The following is a 22,263-nucleotide window of genomic DNA, read 5'->3' as shown; positions in this document are numbered from 1 at the left end:
CCTGGAGCGCTGGACTGGAACCAGGAACAACAGCAGGTAATAGCAGACTGGAAGCTGGACTGGAACCAGGAACAACAGCAGGTAATAGCAGACTGGAAGCTGGACTGGAACCAGGAACAACAGCAGGTAATAGCAGACTGGAAGCTGATGAAACACAGAGGAGGGTCAACAAGCCGGTGGTCAGTAACGTTCGGACAGCAGAGGTACCAGGGGTAATGCAGAGGGATGGTCAGGCAAGCCAAGAGAGTCTGGTGCAGGCAGATAGCAGGATCGTCAAACAGGAAGCCGGGTCAGATAACAGGAAACACAGATCAGATCAGGTAACACTCACAGAACGCTGTAGAGCAGACAGCAGGGATGGAGTGTGACAGGCAGGTTTAAATAGCCCGCCTGACACCAGCGGGAGTGCGCGTGCCCGTGCGTGACCGCACCCGTGAACGCGCGCGCATGCGCAATGGGACCCGTGGCCGGGTTCCCGTGCGCCTGGGACGCCGGTTACTGGCAGGATCTTCGTGACATTGCCCCCCCCCCAAGGGGCAGCCTCCGGATGCCCCTTTGAAAAAATTTCTCTGGATGAGCTGTTTTAAAGGCTTGTAACAGGTCTTCAGCATGAATATTATCCTCTGGTTCCCAAGAATTCTCCTCTGGGCCAAACCCCTTCCACTTTATTAAGAATTGGTTTTGGTTACCTCTTTTCCTGTGGTCCATGATAGCCTCCACCTCGAATTCCTCTTCCCCATCTACTAGGATTGGATCAGGAGGATCCGTACTTCGACCTGGAAATGGGTTAGTAATAGATGGTTTAAGCAAGGACACGTGAAAAACTGGATGTACCTTTAGTGAATCCGGGAGTTCAAGTTCATATGCAACTTCATTAATTCTCCGTTTAACAGGGAATGGTCCAAGAAATTTGGGACCCAATTTCTTGGAAGGACAGGCCAACCTGAGTTTTATGGTGGACAACCATACCTGATCCCCAGGTGCAAGTAAGAGCTCACCTCGCCTCTTTTTATCGAAGGTTGCTTTGTTGTACTCCTGGGTTCTGGTCATGGTGTCCTGTAGAACTTGGTTGTTAGAGGTAAAGAAATCCAATTTCTCCTGGACTGCGGGTACTGTGCATTCTGGAAGAGAGTTTGGTAAAAATGAGGGGTGGAAACCATAATTCGCAAAAAACGGAGTTTGCTTGATAGCAGAATGAATAGAATTGTTATAAGCGAATTCGGCCAATGGTAAAACAGCAATCCAATTATCTTGGGCAAAGGAAGAAAAACAGCGCAAATATTGTTCAAGGGTCTGGTTTGTTCTTTCTGTTTGCCCATTAGTCTGGGGGTGATAAGCCGATGAAAATGAGAGTTCAATGTCCAAGGTTTTACACAAAGCCCTCCAGAATCGAGAGGTAAATTGTACCCCTCGATCTGAAACGATGTTAACTGGTACCCCATGGAGCCTGACGACCTCTTTAATGAATGCTTGTGCTGTTTCTGTAGCTGAAGGGGTACCCTTCATTGGGACAAAGTGCGCCATCTTCGACAACCGGTCCACTATGACAAAGATTGAAGTGAAGCCCCCGGCCGGGGGTAGTTCTACAATAAAATCTATTGAGAGCATTTTCCAGGGTCTATCTGGGACAGGCAAGGGTTTTAGTAGACCCCATGCTTTTGTTTTGTGCCCTTTGTTCCTAAGGCAGGTGGTACAGGACTCTACAAACTCCTTACAATCTTTGCGCAGCTGAGGCCACCAGAAGGTGCGCTGAACCAAATCAGTGGTCTTAGCCACACCAAAATGCCCAGCCAGCGCATGATCGTGACAGAGCTCTAGTACTGGAACTCGTAGTGTTTCAGGTATAAAGATCCTATTCTCATGCCACAATAACCCATCCTTAACCTGGAGTTCTGTCTTAATGGAAGATTCTATTTCTGCGGAGGCCTGTTTAATCTGGGAAAGCAGGTTTCCCTGAAGTAGAAGAAAGTTCCCTGGAGACAAAATGGTGTCTGGAGGGGAACTCTCTTGAGGTTTGTGGAACATCCTAGACAGGGCGTCAGGTTTGGTATTCTTGGAGCCAGGACGGTAAGTGACATGGAAGGAGAACCTGGAGAAAAAGAGAGCCCACCTGGCCTGACGCGGTTTCAACCTCTTTGCAGACCTCAAATACTCCAGGTTCTTATGATCTGTAAAGATTAGAACTGGATGAGCGGCACCCTCCAACAGATAGCGCCACTCCTCCAATGCTGACTTGATTGCCAACAACTCTCTGTCACCTACATCATAATTTCTCTCTGCCATGGATAATTTACGAGAAAAGAAAGCCACAGGATGCAGCAGGGCTTTGGTTCCCTGTCTTTGGGATAATACTGCTCCTACAGCAATTTCAGATGCATCCACTTCTAGAATAAATGGCAGAGAGGAATCTGGATGCTTCAGTACAGAGGCGGAGGTAAAAAGGCCCTTGAGAGTCTCAAAAGCCTTTTGAGCCTCGGCCGACCAATGGAAGCGTGTACCCTGTTTGGTGAGCTGTGTGATGGGTGCAATGATAGCTGAGAACCCCTTAATAAATTTGCGGTAAAAATTAGCGAATCCAACGAATCGCTGGATTCCTTTCTTATCAGTCGGGACTGGCCAATCTAGAACAGCCGTGACCTTCTGGGGGTCCATTTTAATGCCCTTACTGGAGATGACCAACCCTAAAAATGGAATACTTTCCTGTTCGAATTCACATTTTTCAGCCTTTGCATATAGACCGTGTTGTCGAAGTCGGCCCAATACACTTCTGACGTGCCTGCGATGGGATTCAAGGGAACAAGAGAAAATCAATATGTCGTCTAAATAGACGATGACAAACAGGTCTAGAAAGTCACGTAACACATCATTAATAAAGTATTGAAATGTGGCAGGGGCATTACACAGGCCGAAAGGCATCACGAGGTACTCAAAATGCCCATAATGGGTACGAAAAGCGGTCTTCCATTCGTCTCCATCCCTGATACGAACTAAATTGTAGGCCCCACGGAGATCAAGTTTGGTGAATATGGTAGCCGTCCCCAGTCTCTGAAACAACTCTGGTACTAAGGGGAGAGGATACCGATTCTTCACAGTAATCTTGTTTAGTTTGCGGTAATCAACACACGGCCTGAGGGTTTTATCATTTTTCTGCACGAAGAAGATGCCTGCACCTGCGGGGGACGTGGATGGATGAATGAAGCCTCTTTTGAGGTTTTCATCAATGTATTCCTTCAATGCCCCTTGCTCCACCTCAGTCAGGGGAAATATTCTTCCAAAAGGAATTTCAGCACCAGGAAGTAACTCAATGGGACAGTCATAGGCCCGGTGAGGGGGTAACACCTCTGCCCTCTGTTTACTAAATACGTCCAGGAAATCATGATAGGCGGAAGGAATGGATTGAAGCAGACTAGGATCTGTATCTAGGCATAGCAGAGTAGAGTTCTCCTGGATGTTCTGGGTTCTGCAAAACTGTTGGCAGTAAGGAGAGGGAAAGGTCACCTCACCCGTGATCCAATTTATGTCCGGATTATGGGCCTGTAACCATGGCATGCCAAGTATTATGGGGAACAGGGGTGAAGCGATAATGTCCAGGCGCAGCTGTTCCTGATGCATGTTGGAAATGAAAACGGGTATTGGCATAGTCTCTTGGGTGACAGGTCCAGACTTGATAGCGGTCCCATCAGCTAGATGGATAGAAAGTCCATGGGCTTTAGGTGACAAGGGTATTTGGTGTTGGATGGCAAAACGAGAATCCATGAAACAGCTGCAAGCTCCTGAATCAATAATGGCGGTGATTTGTAGATCCTTCCCTGGAAGCTGTAGCAGAAGAGGAAGAGCAAGGTGAGTGGTATTTTTAACCAGAGATGTCACATAGTCAGTAGATAGGGATAAGCACTTACGGAGTTTGAGAGGACAGTTCCTGACGTAGTGCCTGGGTTCCCCACAATACAGGCACAAGTTATTTGCACGACGACGTTGTCGTTCCTCTGGGGTGAGTGAAGGTCGCAAGACACCCAGTTGCATTGGCTCAGGTAAGTTAAGCGTGGAGGTAGGTGGTGTTGATGATGGGTGATGTGGAACCTTAGGGGTAACCCAAGTTGGACGAGAAGACCCCATAGCTCTCTCCAACCTGCGCTCTCGTAGGCGTCGATCGATCTGGATAGCTAGATCGATTAAAGCATTTAAAGTCTGTGGTGTACCCACCCTGGCCAGTTCATCCTTCAGAGGATCAGAAAGTCCCAACCGAAATTGATAACGGAGAGCCGCATCGTTCCAGTTAGTATCCGCACTCCACTTCCTGAATTCAGCCACATAATCCTCTGCTGCTCTGCGACCTTGTTGAAGGGTGTGTAGAGCCGCTTCTGCAGTTACAGATAGCTGGGGGTCATCATATAACTGGCCTAGTGCGTCAAAGAAAGTGGAGAGGTTGGTCAGAGATATGTCCTTTTGCTCTAAGAGGCGATGGGCCCAGGTTTGGGGGTCACCAGAGAGCAGAGAAATCACGTAGCCCACCTTTGTAGCCTCCAGGGAAAAGGTACGGGGCTGAAGAGCAAAAAATAGTTTGCAGGAATTGCGGAAGGCTCTAAACTTATGGCGATTTCCAAAGAAACGTTCAGGTGTGGGAACCTTAGGTTCCGGAGGGAGCATCACCACCATTGAGGAAGGCCCAACTGAAGGAGCAGGAGCAGAGGAAGCTCCCTGGGCCCCAATGGGGTTAGACAGGGTTAACACTCGTTCCTCCAGTCTGGTGTATCCTTGCTGCAGATTTTTGACTGCTTCAGTCAATCCTGCCAGGTGTGCACAGAGTTCCTCCATGGGAGACGTTCCCTGCTCAGGCTCAGACATGGCTGTCTGCTACTGTCACGTACCTGGTAGGTTGTGAGCCTGAAGTGCAGGAAAAGACCTCACTTACAGCTCCCACTCCCGTTCCCCTGGAATGGAGACAGAGGGCCAGGAGTGAAGAGTGGTATGGGTGCCTGGCAGGATCAACAGTTGCTGAAAGTCCAGTAGTGGTGGCACCCTCTGGAGTCAGTAGTCTGAGGAGTAGACTGAGGACAGAGACTGGAATGCAGGACTGGAACCAGGAACAACAGCAGGTAATAGCAGACTGGAAGCTGGGCTGGAACAACAGCAGAAGATAGCCTGGAACACTGGACTGGAACACAGCAGAAGATAGCCTGGAACGCTGGGCTGGAACACAGCAGAAGGTAGCCTGGAACGCTGGGCTGGAACACAGCAGAAGGTAGCCTGGAACGCTGGACTGGAACCAGGAACAACAGCAGGTAGTAGACTGGAACACTGGACTGGAACAACAGCAGAAGATAGCCTGGAACACTGGACTGGAACACAGCAGAAGGTAGCCTGGAGCGCTGGACTGGAACCAGGAACAACAGCAGGTAATAGCAGACTGGAAGCTGGACTGGAACCAGGAACAACAGCAGGTAATAGCAGACTGGAAGCTGGACTGGAACCAGGAACAACAGCAGGTAATAGCAGACTGGAAGCTGATGAAACACAGCGGAGGGTCAACAAGCCGGTGGTCAGTAACGTTCGGACAGCAGAGGTACCAGGGGTAATGCAGAGGGATGGTCAGGCAAGCCAAGAGAGTCTGGTGCAGGCAGATAGCAGGATCGTCAAACAGGAAGCCGGGTCAGATAACAGGAAACACAGATCAGATCAGGTAACACTCACAGAACGCTGTAGAGCAGACAGCAGGGATGGAGTGTGACAGGCAGGTTTAAATAGCCCGCCTGACACCAGCGGGAGTGCGCGTGCCCGTGCGTGACCGCACCCGTGAACGCGCGCGCATGCGCAATGGGACCCGTGGCCGGGTTCCCGTGCGCCTGGGACGCCGGTTACTGGCAGGATCTTCGTGACAGTGGGGTCCCCCTAAAAATCCATCCCAGACCCTAATCCAAGCACGCAACCTGGCAGACCGCAGGAAAAGAGGGGGGGACAAGAGAGCGCCCCCCTCCCAAACCGTACCAGGCCACATGCCCTCAACATTGGGAGGGTGCTTTGGGGTAGCCCCCCAAAACACCTTGTCCCCATGTTGATGAGGACAAGGGCCTCATCCCTACAACCCTTGGCCGGTAGTTGTAGGGGTCTGTGGGCGGGGGGCTTATCGGAATCTGGAAACCCCCTTTAACAAGGGGACCCCCAGATCCCGGCCCTCCCCCTGTGTGAAATGGTAAGGGGGAACCCCTACCATTTCACAAAAAAACTGTCAAAAATGTTAAAAATGACAAGAGACAGTTTTGACAATTCCTTTATTTAAATGCTTCTTCTTTCTTCTATCTTCTTTATTCTTTCTTCTATCTTCTATCTTCCTTCGGTTTCTTCCTCCATCTTCTTATGGTTCTTCTGTTTCTTCCTCCGGTGTTCTCATCTGGCATCTTCCTCTGTGGCGCCATCGTCTTCTTCCCTTCTTCCCCTCGGGCCGCTCTGCATCCATGATGGCATGGAGGGAGGCTCCCGCTGTGTGATGCTTCTCCTCTTCTGACGGTTCTTAAATAACGGGGGCGCGGGGCCACCCGGTGACCCTGCCCCCTCTGACACACGGGGACTTGACGGGACTTCCCTGTGGCATTCCCCGTGATGTCAGAGGGGGGCGGGGGTCACATGTTACGTAACCCTGCCCCCTTCTGACATCACGGGGAATGTCACAGGGAAGTCCCCGTCAAGTCCCTGTGCGTCAGAGGGGGCAGGGTCACCGGTGGTTCCGCCCCCCTGTTATTTAAGAACCGCCAGAGGAGGAGAAGCGCCACACAGCGGGAGCCTCCCTTCATGCCATCATGGATGCGGAGTGGCCCGAGGAGAAGAAGGGAAGAAGACACCGACGCCGCGGAGGAAGTTGCCGGACGAGAACACCGGAAGAACCAGAAGAACCAGAAGAAGAAGAAGATGGAGGAAAAAACCGAAGGAAGATAGAAGAAAGAAGATAGAAGAAAAAAGAAGTATTTAAATAAAGGAATTGTCAAAAACTGTCTCTTGTCATTTTTAACATTTTTGACAGTTTTTTAGTGAAATGGTAGGGGTACAAGTACCCCCTTACCATTTCACACAGGGGGGAGAGCCGGGATCTGGGGGTCCCCTTGTTAAAGGGGGCTTCCAGATTCTGATAAGCCCCCCGTCCACAGACACCCACAACCACTGGCCAAGGGTTGTGGGGATGAGGCCCTTGTCCTCATCAACATGGGGAAAAGGTGTTTTGGGGGCTACCCCAAAGCACCCTCCCAATGTTGAGGGCATGTGGCCTGGTACAGTTCAGGAGGGGGGGCGCTCTCTCGCCCCCCCTCTTTTCCTATGGCCTGCCAGGTTGAGCGCTCGGATAAGGGTCTGGTATGGATTTTTGGGGGGGACCCCACGCCGTTTTTTTTTTTTATTTTGGCGCGGGGTTCCCCTTAAAATCCATACCAGACCTGAAGGGTCTGGTATAGATTTTGAGGGAAACCCCACGCCATTTTTTTAAAATTTTGGCCGGGGTTCCCCTTAATATCCATACCAGACCTGAAGGGCCTGGTATGGAATTTAGGGGGACCCTCCACGTCATTTTTTTTTTTTTACATTTTGGTTCGGGGTTCCCCTGTGGGGAATTCCCATGCCGTTTTTATCAATGAACTTTTATGTGTATTGTTGGACCGGCAATTCATTAATAGCCACGAGTAGTTTAAATGACTTTTTTTCCTTTGAAATGTAATTTTGCTGTCTGACTGTTCTAAACACGGAAAACATGCACCCCTTTACAGGCATACTATAGACACCCCCCAGATATGAAATTTAAAAGGATATTACACTTTTATTGTTTCACTTTAAGCATTATTAAAATCACTGCTCCCGAACAAAGGGCCGTTTTTAAAACTTTTTATGATAATACCATGAATATAAGCCTTTAAAAATAGCACTTTTAATTTCTCCCATAGACTTTTAAAGGGTGTTCCCCGGCATTCCAATTTGCCGCGAACACCCCAAATTGTTCGCTGTTCGGCGAACTTGCGAACAGCCGATGTACGAGTCGAACATGAGTTCGACTCGAACTCGAAGCTCATCCCTAATTGGGATCACTGGGGTATCCACCATCAGAAATTCTGCTGTTTTATTTCATAAACCCCCCAGATCCTTTCCTTTATCTATCAATTTCAGAAGCCCCTGTATGAGACACTGTGTGAGGTCCTGCTTAATAACCGGGTACATAAGGGGGTGACTGAGCTGTCACAGCGCCCCCTCTTTATACTGTGTAGACATAAGTACTACAACAGCTTCACCTTTATCAGCTTCCCTAATAACAAGATCTTTCCTCTGTATAACATTCTGTATATCCTGATATTCCGCTCAAGTGATGTTATGTTACTTTTCACTAAATGGCAATAATTCCTCATATTCATCTTATAATATAATATCATGTGTCCGGATTTGTCTCTGCAGGTTGGAGAGATGTGATGTGACTTCCTCCGGCTGGGATGATCTCCGATCCATTCTTATCAATAATCGATCCCTCACCACACTGGAATTAAAAAATAATAAACTGGAAGACTCTGGAATAAAACTTCTATGTGAGACGCTCAGACATCCTGGCTGTACTCTGCAGAGTCTGAAGTGAGAATTATCCTATAAATGATATAATATTCTGCAGGATTCTGGTATAAATCTTCTATGTGAGGGATCCAGACATGTCACCTAGATGAAAGTTATACAAAGACAGACTTCTGAATGGCCGGTTACACTGGGAGTTCCTATAATAGTCCTCCAGGTCAATCGCTGTTATTGGCTTTGATCCCCTCCCCCCTCCACTGACTATCAGAGATCAGACTTTGGCTAAGTTCACACTGGAGGTCACAGCGGCTCACAGCAGGGGGTTCAGTGCAGCTCCATTCACCATTTCAGGTCTGATTTCTGCCTGAATTTTGGGCTGAATTCGGACCTTAAATGGGCCAGAAGGTGCACAGGACTCCGTATTCTCTTCATTCAGTAACCAATCATAGACAGTTGGTCCTCAATTAGAATCTGGAAGGACAGAGCAAGCCTCTAGACCAGAAGTTACCCCTAGATGCCAATAAAATCCCCCCATCCTTGTAGATATAAAAATGTCACCTCACTGAGCCTCAAAGAGAAGTCCTAGTCATTTCATCTACAAGCCCAGCAGGGGACAAGGCCGATACAGTGAGAAGACCCTGAACTGTCTGCCAGACATTGATTTATATCAGAGATCAGAGGAATCTATTTTATCTCTCTTACGAAATAAAATATTAGTTGTAGAGAGATGGAAATAATTCCTCCTGATTGTACACATGTTGGGATACATGTACATATAACATTGTATGTGTAGTGAGGATAGAATCCAGGAGAAACCCCCAGAATGGTTCTATGGAGTCCGATCACACCAGACAAGCACTGATTGGTCTTGTTGGGATCAGACTGACCTGCCGGTGTTGGAAATCCAATCCTCATCCATCAGAACCATTCATGGCTCATTTAGCTCTGGTTCCTTCAGAACAATGGACCGGCTTGTGGGCTGGGCAGGGAACACCACCCAGGGTTGATTGGCTGATGGATAAACTCTGCCCACATCCATAAATTGAGGATCCTGAGATATGGACGGGGTGATTCCCATGATGCCGGTCTAACCGGTGAATAGCGGAAGTTCCTGACATGTTCCTGTCACAGGATAATCCTCCGAAAAATTTTATTTCTGTTTTATTCTCACAGCCAGACTGTGTCTGTCCTTTTGTCTTTGTTCTATTTTCTGTCATTCTTTATCTTTGTACATATTTTACACACTAAATAACAAACTAGTGTAGCTCTGCTCTATATTACACAGACAGACAACCTACCTGCAGACAGAGGTAAGTGTTACCACAACCCCAGTGTTACTATACGGCTGTGTAACTATGTAACAAACCACCTAACCACCTGATCCTGATACTTCCAAATAATAATTACACAACAAAAATTATAATACAAAGCAAATACTACATACAATATATGTCTGCTACTACCACAACCTCAGTGCTGGAACAATGTTTTGCAGAATAATGAATTGGTATTAATACACATTATGCAGAAAAAACTAACAACTATATACAGGTAATTGTAGAAATGGAGTCGGTGAGGATTTCCTCTCAGTAGTGCCACATCCAAAAACTTGTTAGAAACAAAATAAATACCCCTAAGGTGGACTTTTAAGGCACTTGTATATTTAAAGTGGTGCTCCGGGAGAAATGTTACATTTTAGATAAAACTCCCCTATAATCTTCTTGATTAATGTATTCTAGTAAAAGTATGCTGTAATCCAAGGTCCGCTTTGTATTTTTGCAGCATTGTTTTCTTACTTTTGTAAGTCCCAGCAGGCCGCCGCCATCTCATGTGTGGGGATCTGAAGCCAGACTGTATCTCTTCCTGTATTCCATGGTTACCCAGCATGCACCTCCAGATCTCGCACATGCTCAGAGCAGCACGAGCCATGTAATAGGTTGTAGGTCAGGTTTCCATGGCAACAGCAGTGTCAGAGGAAGTTGCTGCCCCTTAGCTATGGAAACCTCCCCTCCCCCTCCAGGAAGCAGGAATGTTATCTACATTTACAAAGATTATAAATCTAGAAATACAAAAATCTCCTGCAAAAGGTAATTACTTTAGAAAAGATGATAATTGTAAATGAAGATTACCTGGCCAATAGCAGTGTGCAGCACGACTTGTGCATGCGCAATGTGTGCTGAAAGGGTGACCACAATTCCTATGATGGCTCCGAGGAGAGGAGAGGAGTGGGGCTCTGGGCGGCCACATCGCTGGACCGTGGGACAGGTGAGTGTCTGATTATTAAAAGTCACCAGATACACTAAAGGCCCCTTTCACACTGTGGCGGGGGAGGCGTCGGTGGTAAAGCGCCGCTATTTTTAGTCGCCCTTTACCGTAGTTTTAGCAGTGGTATTCGGCCGCTAGCGGGGGGTGGTTTACCCCCTGCTAGCGGCCGAGAAAGGGTTAAAACCCCCCACAAAGCACCTCTGCAGAGGCGCTTTGCCGGCGGTATAGATATTGATTTCAATGGGCAGGAGCTGTGAAGGAGTGGTGTATACACACTGCTCCTTCACCGCTCCAAAGATGCTGCTGGCAGGAGTTTTTTTCCCGTCGTGCTTGCAAACCGCTCCAGCATTGTGTGTTACTCATTGGATGTGTCTACTTCTACCCCTCCCTGGAAGAACATTTCATTTTCAAGACCCCGCCCACTGATTAGTCATTGGATTTGTCTACTTCTGCCCCTCCCTGGAAGAACATTTCATTTTCTAAGACCCCGCCCACTGATTATTCATTGGATGTGTCTACTTCTGCCCCTCCCTGGAAGAACATTTCTTCTTCTAAGACCCCGCCCACTGATTATTCATTGGATGTGTCTACTTCTGCCCCTCCCTGGAAGAGCATTTCATCTCTTTCCTGCTTCTCCCTCCAGGATTGCTGACTGTTGTCTGACATTATGGTGCTGTGATGATCTTTGCTCCGTTATCTCCACAAACCAAACTCTGACCTATCTGTATACAACATTGGATGATGATGAGAATGGGACGTTGTTGTGAGGTCTTCTGACACCCGGGCTGCACTGTAATGAAAATGGAAGGACGGGTGACAAACATTCTATACAATTTCTGTAGAAACCATTGGAGGTCTCTGTAGTTCTACAGATAATGAGAGAGATGATTGAGATTTCCAGTGCCAGTCACAGATTTCCCAGATGATGGAGAATTTATTCCTCATCCCAAGTTTTATCATTACAGATGGGGGATGGGGAACATCAGATCCACCAATAATAATCTTAGTCAGGTCCTACAATCTTCCACAAGGTTTTACCTTTACAGAAAAATAACCCCCCATCCCCCGAGGTCCATCCAATGTGTCAGTATAACTGAGCCAATCAGATGTGTGTTCTCATCCTGTCCACATGATAGCCCAGCACACCAGTCATACAGTCTGCTATCCCAATGGTTGGATGGACATGAGTGTGTGGCCCCTGCCATGGTGAGGGCCCCTCACTTTTCCATAATTTCTTACAGAGCACAGTATGATCCCCTCTCGCCCTTTCCATCATCACAGCAACATTTCCTCCTCTAACACTCTCATTTTTTTCTTCTATGAAGGGTTGTAGAAGCCTTGAAAGTATTTATAGAGAAAAAAGAAGAAGAAGAAGAAGAAGAAGTAGAAGAAGAAGAAGAAGAAGAAGAAGATGTGTAGGAGCCCTTCCCCCTCTAATACTGATATGAAGAGAATGTCCGGAATGGAATGATATCAGAGTAAAGTCATATGAACTCTCAGCTTTTATTTTCTCTTTCTGATCCTTAAATATAGAATTCCAGTAATAGTAATCTTTGTGTTCTTTTCCTCTTCTTAATGGCGTCATTTCTGCTCAGTATTGCCCACTTCCTGGGTTGTTGTGTGACCGGTGCCCCCTTCACAGCACTGATCTGATAGGGGCACCCGCGCATGCACGCTCCCATCTATTGTACTACAAGCCTGCGGTGACACACTGGCTGCACCGCACATCACATCACCACTACAGCTCCGCCTCCATTGTCATCTGATTGTAGCTCCGCCTCTGCCCCACCTCCTCTCTATGAGTGACAGCGCCCCCCACACTTTCAGAGCTGCATGTGGATTGGCTCCTGGATGATGTTCTCTGACAACGGCACAAGGACCAAACATTACAACAAACTTTATTCATACAAGACACTGTGCTGTTGTGTCAGTTTACTGACAATACATTTTACTGACTCAATTTTATTGGAAAAAAATGTTTTATTTTAACCATCACCCCCCAGAATTGTGTGTCACCCCCATTCAGATTCTGTGTCACCCCCCATTCATATTCTGTGTCACTCCCCCAGGAAGATTCTGTGTCACCCCCCAGGAAGATTCTGTGTCACCCCCAGGAAGATTCTGTGTCACTCCCCAGGAAGATTCTGTGTCACCCCCCAGGAAGATTCTGTGTCACCCCCAGGAAGATTCTGTGTCACCTCCCCAGGAAGATTCTGTGTCACCTCCCCAGGAAGATTCTGTGTCACCCCCCCAGGAAGACTGTGTCACCCCCCCAGGAAGATTCTGTGTCACCCCCCAGGAAGATTCTGTGTCACCCCAGGAAGATTCTGTGTCAACCCCCCAGGAAGATTCTGTGTCACCTCCAGGAAGATTCTGTGTCACCCCCAGGAAGATTCTGTGTCACCCCACAGAGCATTACATGTCACCCATCCCACTGCAGAGCATTACGTGTCACCCATCCCACTGCAGAGCATTACGTGTCACCCATCCCACTGCAGAGCATTACGTGTTACCCATATCACTGCAGAGCATTACGTGTCACCCATCCCACTGCAGAGCATTACGTGTCACCCATCCCACTCCAGAGTATTAAATTTCACCCATCCCACTGCAGAGCATTACATGTCACCAATCCCACTGCAGAGCATTACGTGTCACCCATCCCACTGCAGAGTATTACATGTCACCCATCCCACTGCAGAGTATTAAATGTCACCCATCCCACTGCGGAGCATTACGTGTCACCCATCCCACTGCAGAGCCTTACGTGTCACCCATCCCACTGCAGAGCATTATGTGTCACCCAACACACTAAAGAGCATTACGTGTCACCCATCCCACTGCAGCGCATTATGGGCACCCATCTCCCTGCAGCATATTACATGTCACCCATCCTACTGCAGAACATTACATGTCACCCATCCTACTGCAGAGCATTATGTGTCACCCATCCCACTGCAGAGTATTATGTGTCACCCATCCCACTACAGAGCATTACGTGTCACCCATCCCACTGCAGAGCATTAGGTGTCACCCATCCCACTGCAGAGCATTACGTGTCACCCATCCCACTGCAGAGTATTATGTTTTACTCAACCCACTGCTGAGCATTTACGTGTCACCCATCCCATTGCAGAGCATTATGTGTCACCCAACCCACTGCAGAGCATTATGTGTCACGCAACCCACTGCAGAGCATTATGTGTCACGCATCCTACTACAGCGTATTACATGTCACTCATCCCACTGCAGAGCATTACATGTCACCCAACACACTGCAGAGCATTACATATCAACCATCCCACTGCAGAGCATTACGTGTCACCCATCCCACTGCAGAGCATTACGTGTCACCCATCCCACTGCAGAGCATTACATGTCACCCATCCCAATGCAGAGCATTATGTGTCACCCATCCCACTGCAGAGCATTACATGTCACCCAACACACTGCAGAGCATTCTGTGTCACCCATCTTAATGCAGAATATTACATGTCACCCCTCCCACTGCAGAACATTACGTGTCACCCATCCCACTGCAGAGCATTACATGTCACCCAACACACTGCAGAGCATTACGTGTCACCCATCCCAATGCAGAGTATTACATGTCACCCATCTGACTGCAGGGCATTACATGTCACCCAAGACACTGCAGAGCATTACGTGTCACCCATCCCACTGCAGAGCATTATGTGTCACCCAACACACTAAAGAGCATTACGTGTCACCCATCCCACTGCAGTGCATTATGGGCACCCATCTCCCTGTAGCATATTACATGTCACCCATCCTACTGCAGAACATTACATGTCACCCATCGTACTGCAGAGCATTATGTGTCACCCATCCCACTGCAGAGTATTATGTGTCACCCATCCCACTACAGAGCATTACGTGTCACCCATCCCACTGCAGAGCATTACGTGTCACCCATCCCACTGCAGAGTATTATGTTTTACTCAACCCACTGCTGAGCATTTACGTGTCACCCATCCCACTGCAGAGCATTATGTGTCACCCAACCCACTGCAGAGCATTATGTGTCACGCAACCCACTGCAGAGCATTATGTGTCACGCATCCCACTACAGCGTATTACATGTCACTCATCCCACTGCAGAGCATTACATGTCACCCAACACACTGCAGAGCATTACATATCAACCATCCCACTGCAGAGCATTACGTGTCATCCATCCCACTGCAGAGTATTATGTTTTACTCAACCCACTGCTGAGCATTTACGTGTCACCCATCCCACTGCAGAGCATTATGTGTCACCCAACCCACTGCAGAGCATTATGTGTCACGCAACCCACTGCAGAGCATTATGTGTCACGCATCCCACTACAGCGTATTACATGTCACTCATCCCACTGCAGAGCATTACATGTCACCCAACACACTGCAGAGCATTACATATCAACCATCCCACTGCAGAGCATTACGTGTCACCCATCCCACTGCAGAGCATTACATGTCACCCATCCCAATGCAGAGCATTATGTGTCACCCATCCCACTGCAGAGCATTACATGTCACCCAACACACTGCAGAGCATTCTGTGTCACCCATCCCAATGCAGAATATTACATGTCACCCCTCCCACTGCAGAACATTACGTGTCACCCATCCCACTGCAGAGCATTACATGTCACCCAACACACTGCAGAGCATTACGTGTCACCCATCCCAATGCAGAGTATTACATGTCACCCATCTGACTGCAGGGCATTACATGTCACCCAAGACACTGCAGAGCATTACGTGTCACCCAGCCCACTGCAGAGCATTATGTGTCACCCACACTGCAGAGCATTACATGTCACCCATCCCACTGCAGAGCATTACATGTCACCCATCCCACTGCAGAGCATTACATATCACCCATCCCACTCCAGAGCATTGCATGTCACCCAACACACTACAGAGCATTACATGTCACGTATTCCACTGCAGAACATTACATGTCACCAATCTCACTGCAGAGTATTATGTGTCACCCATCCCACAGCAGAGCATCACATGTCACCCAACACACTGCAGAGCATTACGTGTCACCCAACACACTGCAGAGCATTACATGTCACCCAACACACTGCAGAGCATTACATGTCACCCATCCCACTGCAGAGCATTACATGTCACCCAACACACTGCAGAGCATTACATGTCACCCAACACACTGCAGAGCATTACGTGTCACCCATTCCTCTGCAGAGTATTACATGTCACCCATCCCACTGCAGAGCATTATATGTTACCCAACACACTGCAGAGCATTACATGCCACCCATCCCACTGCAGAGTATTACTTGTCACCAGTGGTGGCTGGTGAAGTTTTAGGATAGGGGGATGCCAGGCCCCGCCCTTCCTTTTTGACCCCTCCCACTTGGTGAAAATGGGCGTGGTTTTAGCAAAATAGTGGGCGTGGCTCTAAGGTGGTGTGATTAGTGTCTGAGATGAATGAGGGATGGAGGAAGAGGGAGAGAGGGATGGAGGGACAACAGGCCCAGATCCTACACAACAAAAGAAATATGTGTATTCTAGAAAGTTTAACAATCAGCAGATAAAGATATTCCAAACACCTGGTGTTAGCGCTTCAATCATCCCGGCACCATGGTTGTTATAGTGTCAGGATGATTGAAGCGCATTATTTCTATTATTACATTGAAATCATTCAACCCGCCATAATGCAGAATCAGTGGGAGCCCTGAGCATGTCATTAGCCACGTCGCCTGCCACCAGAGGCCATCAGGTGTCCCCAGTGGAGTCCCTCCTTACATGCAGCCTGTGTCACATAAAATGCAGCCTTTGTCCCACCAAATGCAGCAGCATGTGTCACCACCAAATTGCAGCACCATGTGTCACCAAATTGCAGGAGCATGTGTCACCACCAAATTGCAGCAGCATGTGTCACCAAATTGCAGCATGTGTCACCAAATTGCAGCAGCATGTGTCACCAAATTGCAGCAGCATGTTTTACTAAATTGCAGCAGCATATGTCACCAAATTGCAGCAGCATGTGTCACCAAATTGCAGCATCTCTCACCAAATTGCAGCATGTGTCACCAAATTGCAGCGTATGTCACCAAATTGCAGCATGTGTACCAAATTGCAGCAGTGTGTGTCACCAAATTGCAGCGTGTGTCCCCAAATTGCAGCGTGTGTCACCAAATTGCAGCAGCGTGTGTCACCAAATTGCAGTATGTGCCACCCATTACAGTGTGTCACCAAATTACAGCGTGCGTCACCAAATTACAGCGTGCGTCATCAGATTGCAGCATGTCACCAGATTGCAGCATGTGTCACCAGATTGCAGCATGTCACCAGATTGCAGCACGTGTCACCAGATTGCAGCATGTGTCACCAGATTGCAGCATGTGTCACCAGATTGCAGCGTGTGTCACCATCAAACCCCCCTCCCCCGGTTACTTACCTTGCTGTGTGTTGTCCTCTCCCGCAGTGTCTCCTGGAGAGCTCCATTGTTCTCATACTTTCTGTTTCTCTCTCCTGGGCGCAATTGGAGAGAAAAACAGGAAGTGACATCATACTCAGATGTCAATCAAACCGCCCGTCCATAGTAATAAATACTAGTGCCGGGCGGAAGCTACTCGGCGCTGCAGAAAGCGCCACAAGGCGGGCTAAACGCCCACAAATGAAGCGCCACTTATGCAATATCGTGATTGCATAGACGTGGCACTGACCATAAGTGCACTGTGTCCGGCGTCACACTGTGTCCGGCGTACGAACACAGTGCACTTAAGGACCTTTTTGTGTTTTTTTTAAAGGGCCAGCTTAAAAAAAGTTTGTTTTTTGACATTTTTTTTTTAGACTGCCTGGAGGGAGGGGGGGGCAGCGCCCAGGCGCCCCCTATGGACAGGCCGCCACTGCTTGTATCCCATCCCACTGCATTGTATTACGTGTCACCCATCCCACTGCAGAGCATTACATGTCACCCATCCCACTGCAGAGTATTATGTGTCACCCATCCCACTGCAGAGCATTACGTGTCACCCATACCACTGCAGAGCATTATGTGTCACCCATCACACCACAGAGCATTACGTGTCACCCATCCCACTGCAGAGCATTACATGTCACCCAACACACTGTAGGGTATTACATGTCACCCATCCCACTGCAGAGCACTATGTGTCACCCATCCCACTGCAGAGCATTACATATCACCCATCCCACTGCAGAGCATTACATATCACCAATCCCACTGCAGAGCATTACATGTCACCCATACCACTGCAGAGCATTACATGTCACCCAACACAGTGCAGAGCATTATGTGTCACCCATCCCACTGCAGAGCATTATGTGTCACCCATCACACCGCAGAGCATTACGTGTCACCTATCCCACTGCAGAGCATTACATGTCACCCATACCACTGCAGAGCATTATGTGTCACCCATCCCACCGCAGAGCATTATGTGTCACCCATCCCACTGCAGAGCATTACATATCACCCATCCCACTGCAGAGCATTACATGTCACCAATCCCACTGCAGAGCATTACATGTCACCCAACACACTGCAGAGCACTACATGTCACCCAGCCCACTGCAGAGTAGTATGTGTTACCCATCCCACTGCAGAGCATTACATGTCACCAATCCCACTGCAGAGCATTACATGTCACCCAACACACTGCAGAGCACTACATGTCACCCAGCCCACTGCAGAGCATTATGTGTTACCCATCCCACTGCAGAGCATTACGTGTCACCCATACCACTGCAGAGCATTACATGTCACCCAACACACTGCAGAGCATTATGTGTCACCCATCCCACTGCAGAGCATTATGTGTCACCCATCACACCGCAGAGCATTACGTGTCACCCATCCCACTGCAGAGCATTACATGTCACCCAACACACTGTAGGGTATTACATGTCACCCATCCCACTGCAGAGCATTATGTGTCACCCATCCCACTGCAGAGCATTACATATCACCCATCCCACTGAAGAGCATTACATGTCACCAATCCCACTGCAGAGCATTACATGTCACCCAACACACTGCAGAGCACTACATGTCACCCAGCCCACTGCAGAGTATTATGTGTCACCCATCCCACTGCAGAGCATTACGTGTCACCCATCCCACTGCAGAGCATTATGTGTCACCCATTCCACTGCAAAGCATTACGTGTCACCCATCCCACTGCATTGTATTACGTGTCACCCATCCCACTGCAGAGCATTACATGTCACCCAACACACTGCAGAGCATTATGTGTCACCCATCCCACTGCAGAGCATTACGTGTCACCCATCCCACTGCAGAGCATTACATGTCACCCAACACACTGCAGGGTATTACATGTCACCCATCCCACTGCAGAGCAATATGTGTCACCCATCCCACTGCAAAGCATTACGTGTCACCCATCCCACTGCAGAGCATTACATGTCACCCAACACACTGCAGAGCATTATGTGTCACCCATCCCACTGCAGAGCATTATGTTTTACCCATCCCACTGAAGAGCATTACGTGTCACCCATCCCACTGCAGAGCATTACATGTCACCCAACACACTGCAGGGTATTACATGTCACCCATCCCACTGCAGAGCATTACATATCACCCATCCCACTGCAGAGCATTACATGTCACCCAACACACTGCAGAGCATTACATGTCACCCATCCCACTGCAGAGCATTACATGTCACCCAACACACTGTAGTGTATAACATGTCACCCATCCCACTGCAGAGCATTATGTGTCACCCATCCCACTGCAGAGCATTACATATCACCCATCCCACTGCAGAGCATTACATGTCACCCATCCCACTGCAGAGTATTATGTGTCACCCATCCCACTGCAAAGCATTACGTGCCACCCATCCCACTGCAGAGCATTACATGTCACCCAACATACTGCAGAGCATTATGTGTCACCCATCCCACTGCAGAGCATTATGTGTCACCCATCCCACTGCAGAGCATTACGTGTCACCCATCCCACTGCAGAGCATTACATGTCACCCATCCCACTGCAGAGCATTACATGTCACCCAACACACTGCAGAGCATTGTGTCACCCATCCCACTGCAGAGCATTATGTTTTACCCATCCCACTGCAGAGCATTACGTGTCACTCATCCCACTGCAGAGCATTACATGTCACCCAACACACTGCAGGGTATTACATGTCACCCATCCCACTGCAGAGCATATACATATCACCCATCCCACTGCAGAGCATTACATGTCCCCCATCCCACTGCAGAGCATTACATGTCACCCAACACACTGCAGAGCATTACATGTCACCCAGCCCACTGCAGAGTATTATGTGTCACCCATCCCACTACAGAGCATTACGTGTCATCCATCCCACTGCAGAGTATTACATGTAGTCACTAGTGATGGGTTGAACACCCTCTTGTTCGGTTCACATCAGAACTTTCAAACATCAAAAAGTTTGGACCCGAACGGCAAACCCCATTGAAGTTTATGGGACACGAACTGCAAAAATCAAATGCCCCCATTTTAAATGCTTATATGAAAGTAATTGGCCATAAAGAGGGTATGGGTGCTCGGGTACTGCCCTGGGGGACATCAATGAAAAATATTTTTTAAAAACAATCTTTTTTAACCACTTCCTGCCCGGCCTATAGCAGAATGAAGACCGAGCGGTGGTTCAGTTATCCTGACTGGGTGTCATATGACGTCCAGCAGGATAACATGCCGGCGCGCGCCCGTGGGGGCGCGCATCGTGGTGATCGGTGGTGCGGTGTGTCAGTCTGACACACCGCTACACCGATCTCAGTAAAGAGCGTCCAGCAGAGGCTCAGCCGTGTCCAACCACAGATGATCACGATGTAAATAGGAAGAGCCGTTGATCGGCTTTTCCTCACTCACGTCTGACAGACGCAAGTAGAGCCGATCGGCGGTTCTCCTGACAGGGGGTATGCGCTGATTGTTGTTCAGATGCTGTTAGAGAAATTATACTTTAAATGTCAGTTATGAAAAACGCCATTTTGTTTATCATGCCTAGATATAATATAGATTAGTGATAATATTCTTAGACTCAGCATTATTTAGCTTAGTGATAAGATGCTTAGACTTGCATTATTTAAATACATCCTGTATTTTTGTGTTGGCTTGGGGAGTTTTCCAAGTCAGTATCCTGTAACCATTGTGAATGTAGATAAGAAAGTCTTTAAACGGATACTTCCACCTTTCCTGATGTGTTCAGAATAAATATGAAATACATAAGACTGGGCATTTTTAAAACAGGAAAGGGGGGTGTCCAGGGGCTATAAAAAAACATGTACCACAGTATTCTCTACAGAAATGACAATGACTGCATGAACATGTAATGCAATTAATTTCTCTTGCATATGCAATAAATATTATCTTGATTCCTGAGGACGGTCTGAGATGGTGATTTATTTCCATAACAATTTGGTCATTCGAAGAGCCGGAAGTCCAAGTTCCCGAGATCAACTCAGTGACCGATGACCATACGGCAAAACTGTAAGTCCTCCGTCTTAAATTAGACGTTAAAGAGAGGCAGGTCCGCTGAACTAGTGCCTCCCGGACCTATTTTATTTATCGTGCACACAGAGCTCTTTTTTTGTTAATGTTTTCTCACAATGACACAACACACGCACACAGTATCTTATCACTTGCAGTCACTCACAGACTTTATAGTCGTGATATATCACTTCTAGATTACTGATCTTGTGTATTGCTAAAACACTGGTGTCTTAGTACTTTAATACTTCACTAACTTGTAGAGAGCATTTACAGAATTACAAGGAGACTAAGTTCTCCCGACTGTTCTTTCATCGTTACTTAATACTTCACTAACTTGTAGAGAGCATTTACAGAATTGCAAGGAGACTAAGTTCTCCCGACTGTTCTTTCATCCTATCTAAACATTTAATATTTCAGTCCTTGATCCAAGGGTATTTATGTGCCTGCTCAGGGTTTATACAACATATGAGGCTGGCATGAACACTGCGGGTCCTCTATTTGTTACCTGGAAATCTATCAGGCCACACCCTTGTATCAACAGGGGGTTCTTTAGGTTTTGATCTAGGAGTATTTATGTGTCCCCACTGGAATTTTCTGCAGCTTACAAGGCTGTCAGGATCTAGGATCCAATTGACAAATTTCCTTTGTCTGCTCCCGGATATTAGTATGGGACCATACCCCTATATCAAATGACAATTAACCCAGAGAAACAAACAAGAACACACAAGAGAGAACACCCGCAGTGCTCGACTGCCACCAGGTCGCCCTGAGCGCGTCTTCCCAAAACGCGGGCTAGTCACTAGGTCTGCCCATCCAGGATGGCCACAGACGGATCTATACGGGGAATACGTGACCACTTATTTCCCCTCAACAAGAGTAAAGCAGATAGGACAGAAACAGATAAACATTTGATCAATCTCTATATTGTCTGTATGTATTCGAATC

General features: G+C 47.9%; 1 protein-coding gene across 1 annotated transcript in view; it reads left to right on the top strand.

Annotated features, from left to right (window-relative positions):
• Window positions 1-21,207, top strand: part of LOC141133845 (NACHT, LRR and PYD domains-containing protein 3-like) — a 158,647-nt gene extending 137,440 nt beyond the window's left edge. Inside the window, exons 8-9 of the mRNA XM_073623422.1 lie at window positions 8,425-8,595; window positions 12,123-21,207. Of these exons, the coding sequence (XP_073479523.1) occupies window positions 8,425-8,595; window positions 12,123-12,216 (265 nt within the window). The 3' untranslated portion in view covers window positions 12,217-21,207. The remainder of the gene's footprint in view (window positions 1-8,424; window positions 8,596-12,122) is intronic.
• The last annotated feature ends 1,056 nt before the right edge of the window (window positions 21,208-22,263 follow it).

The sequence above is a fragment of the Aquarana catesbeiana genome, linkage group LG03 (genome assembly GCF_042186555.1).
Source record: "Aquarana catesbeiana isolate 2022-GZ linkage group LG03, ASM4218655v1, whole genome shotgun sequence".
Lineage (NCBI taxonomy): Eukaryota > Metazoa > Chordata > Amphibia > Anura > Ranidae > Aquarana > Aquarana catesbeiana.
Note: the sequence above shows the minus strand (reverse complement) of the source record. Positions and strands in the feature narration are given on the sequence as shown.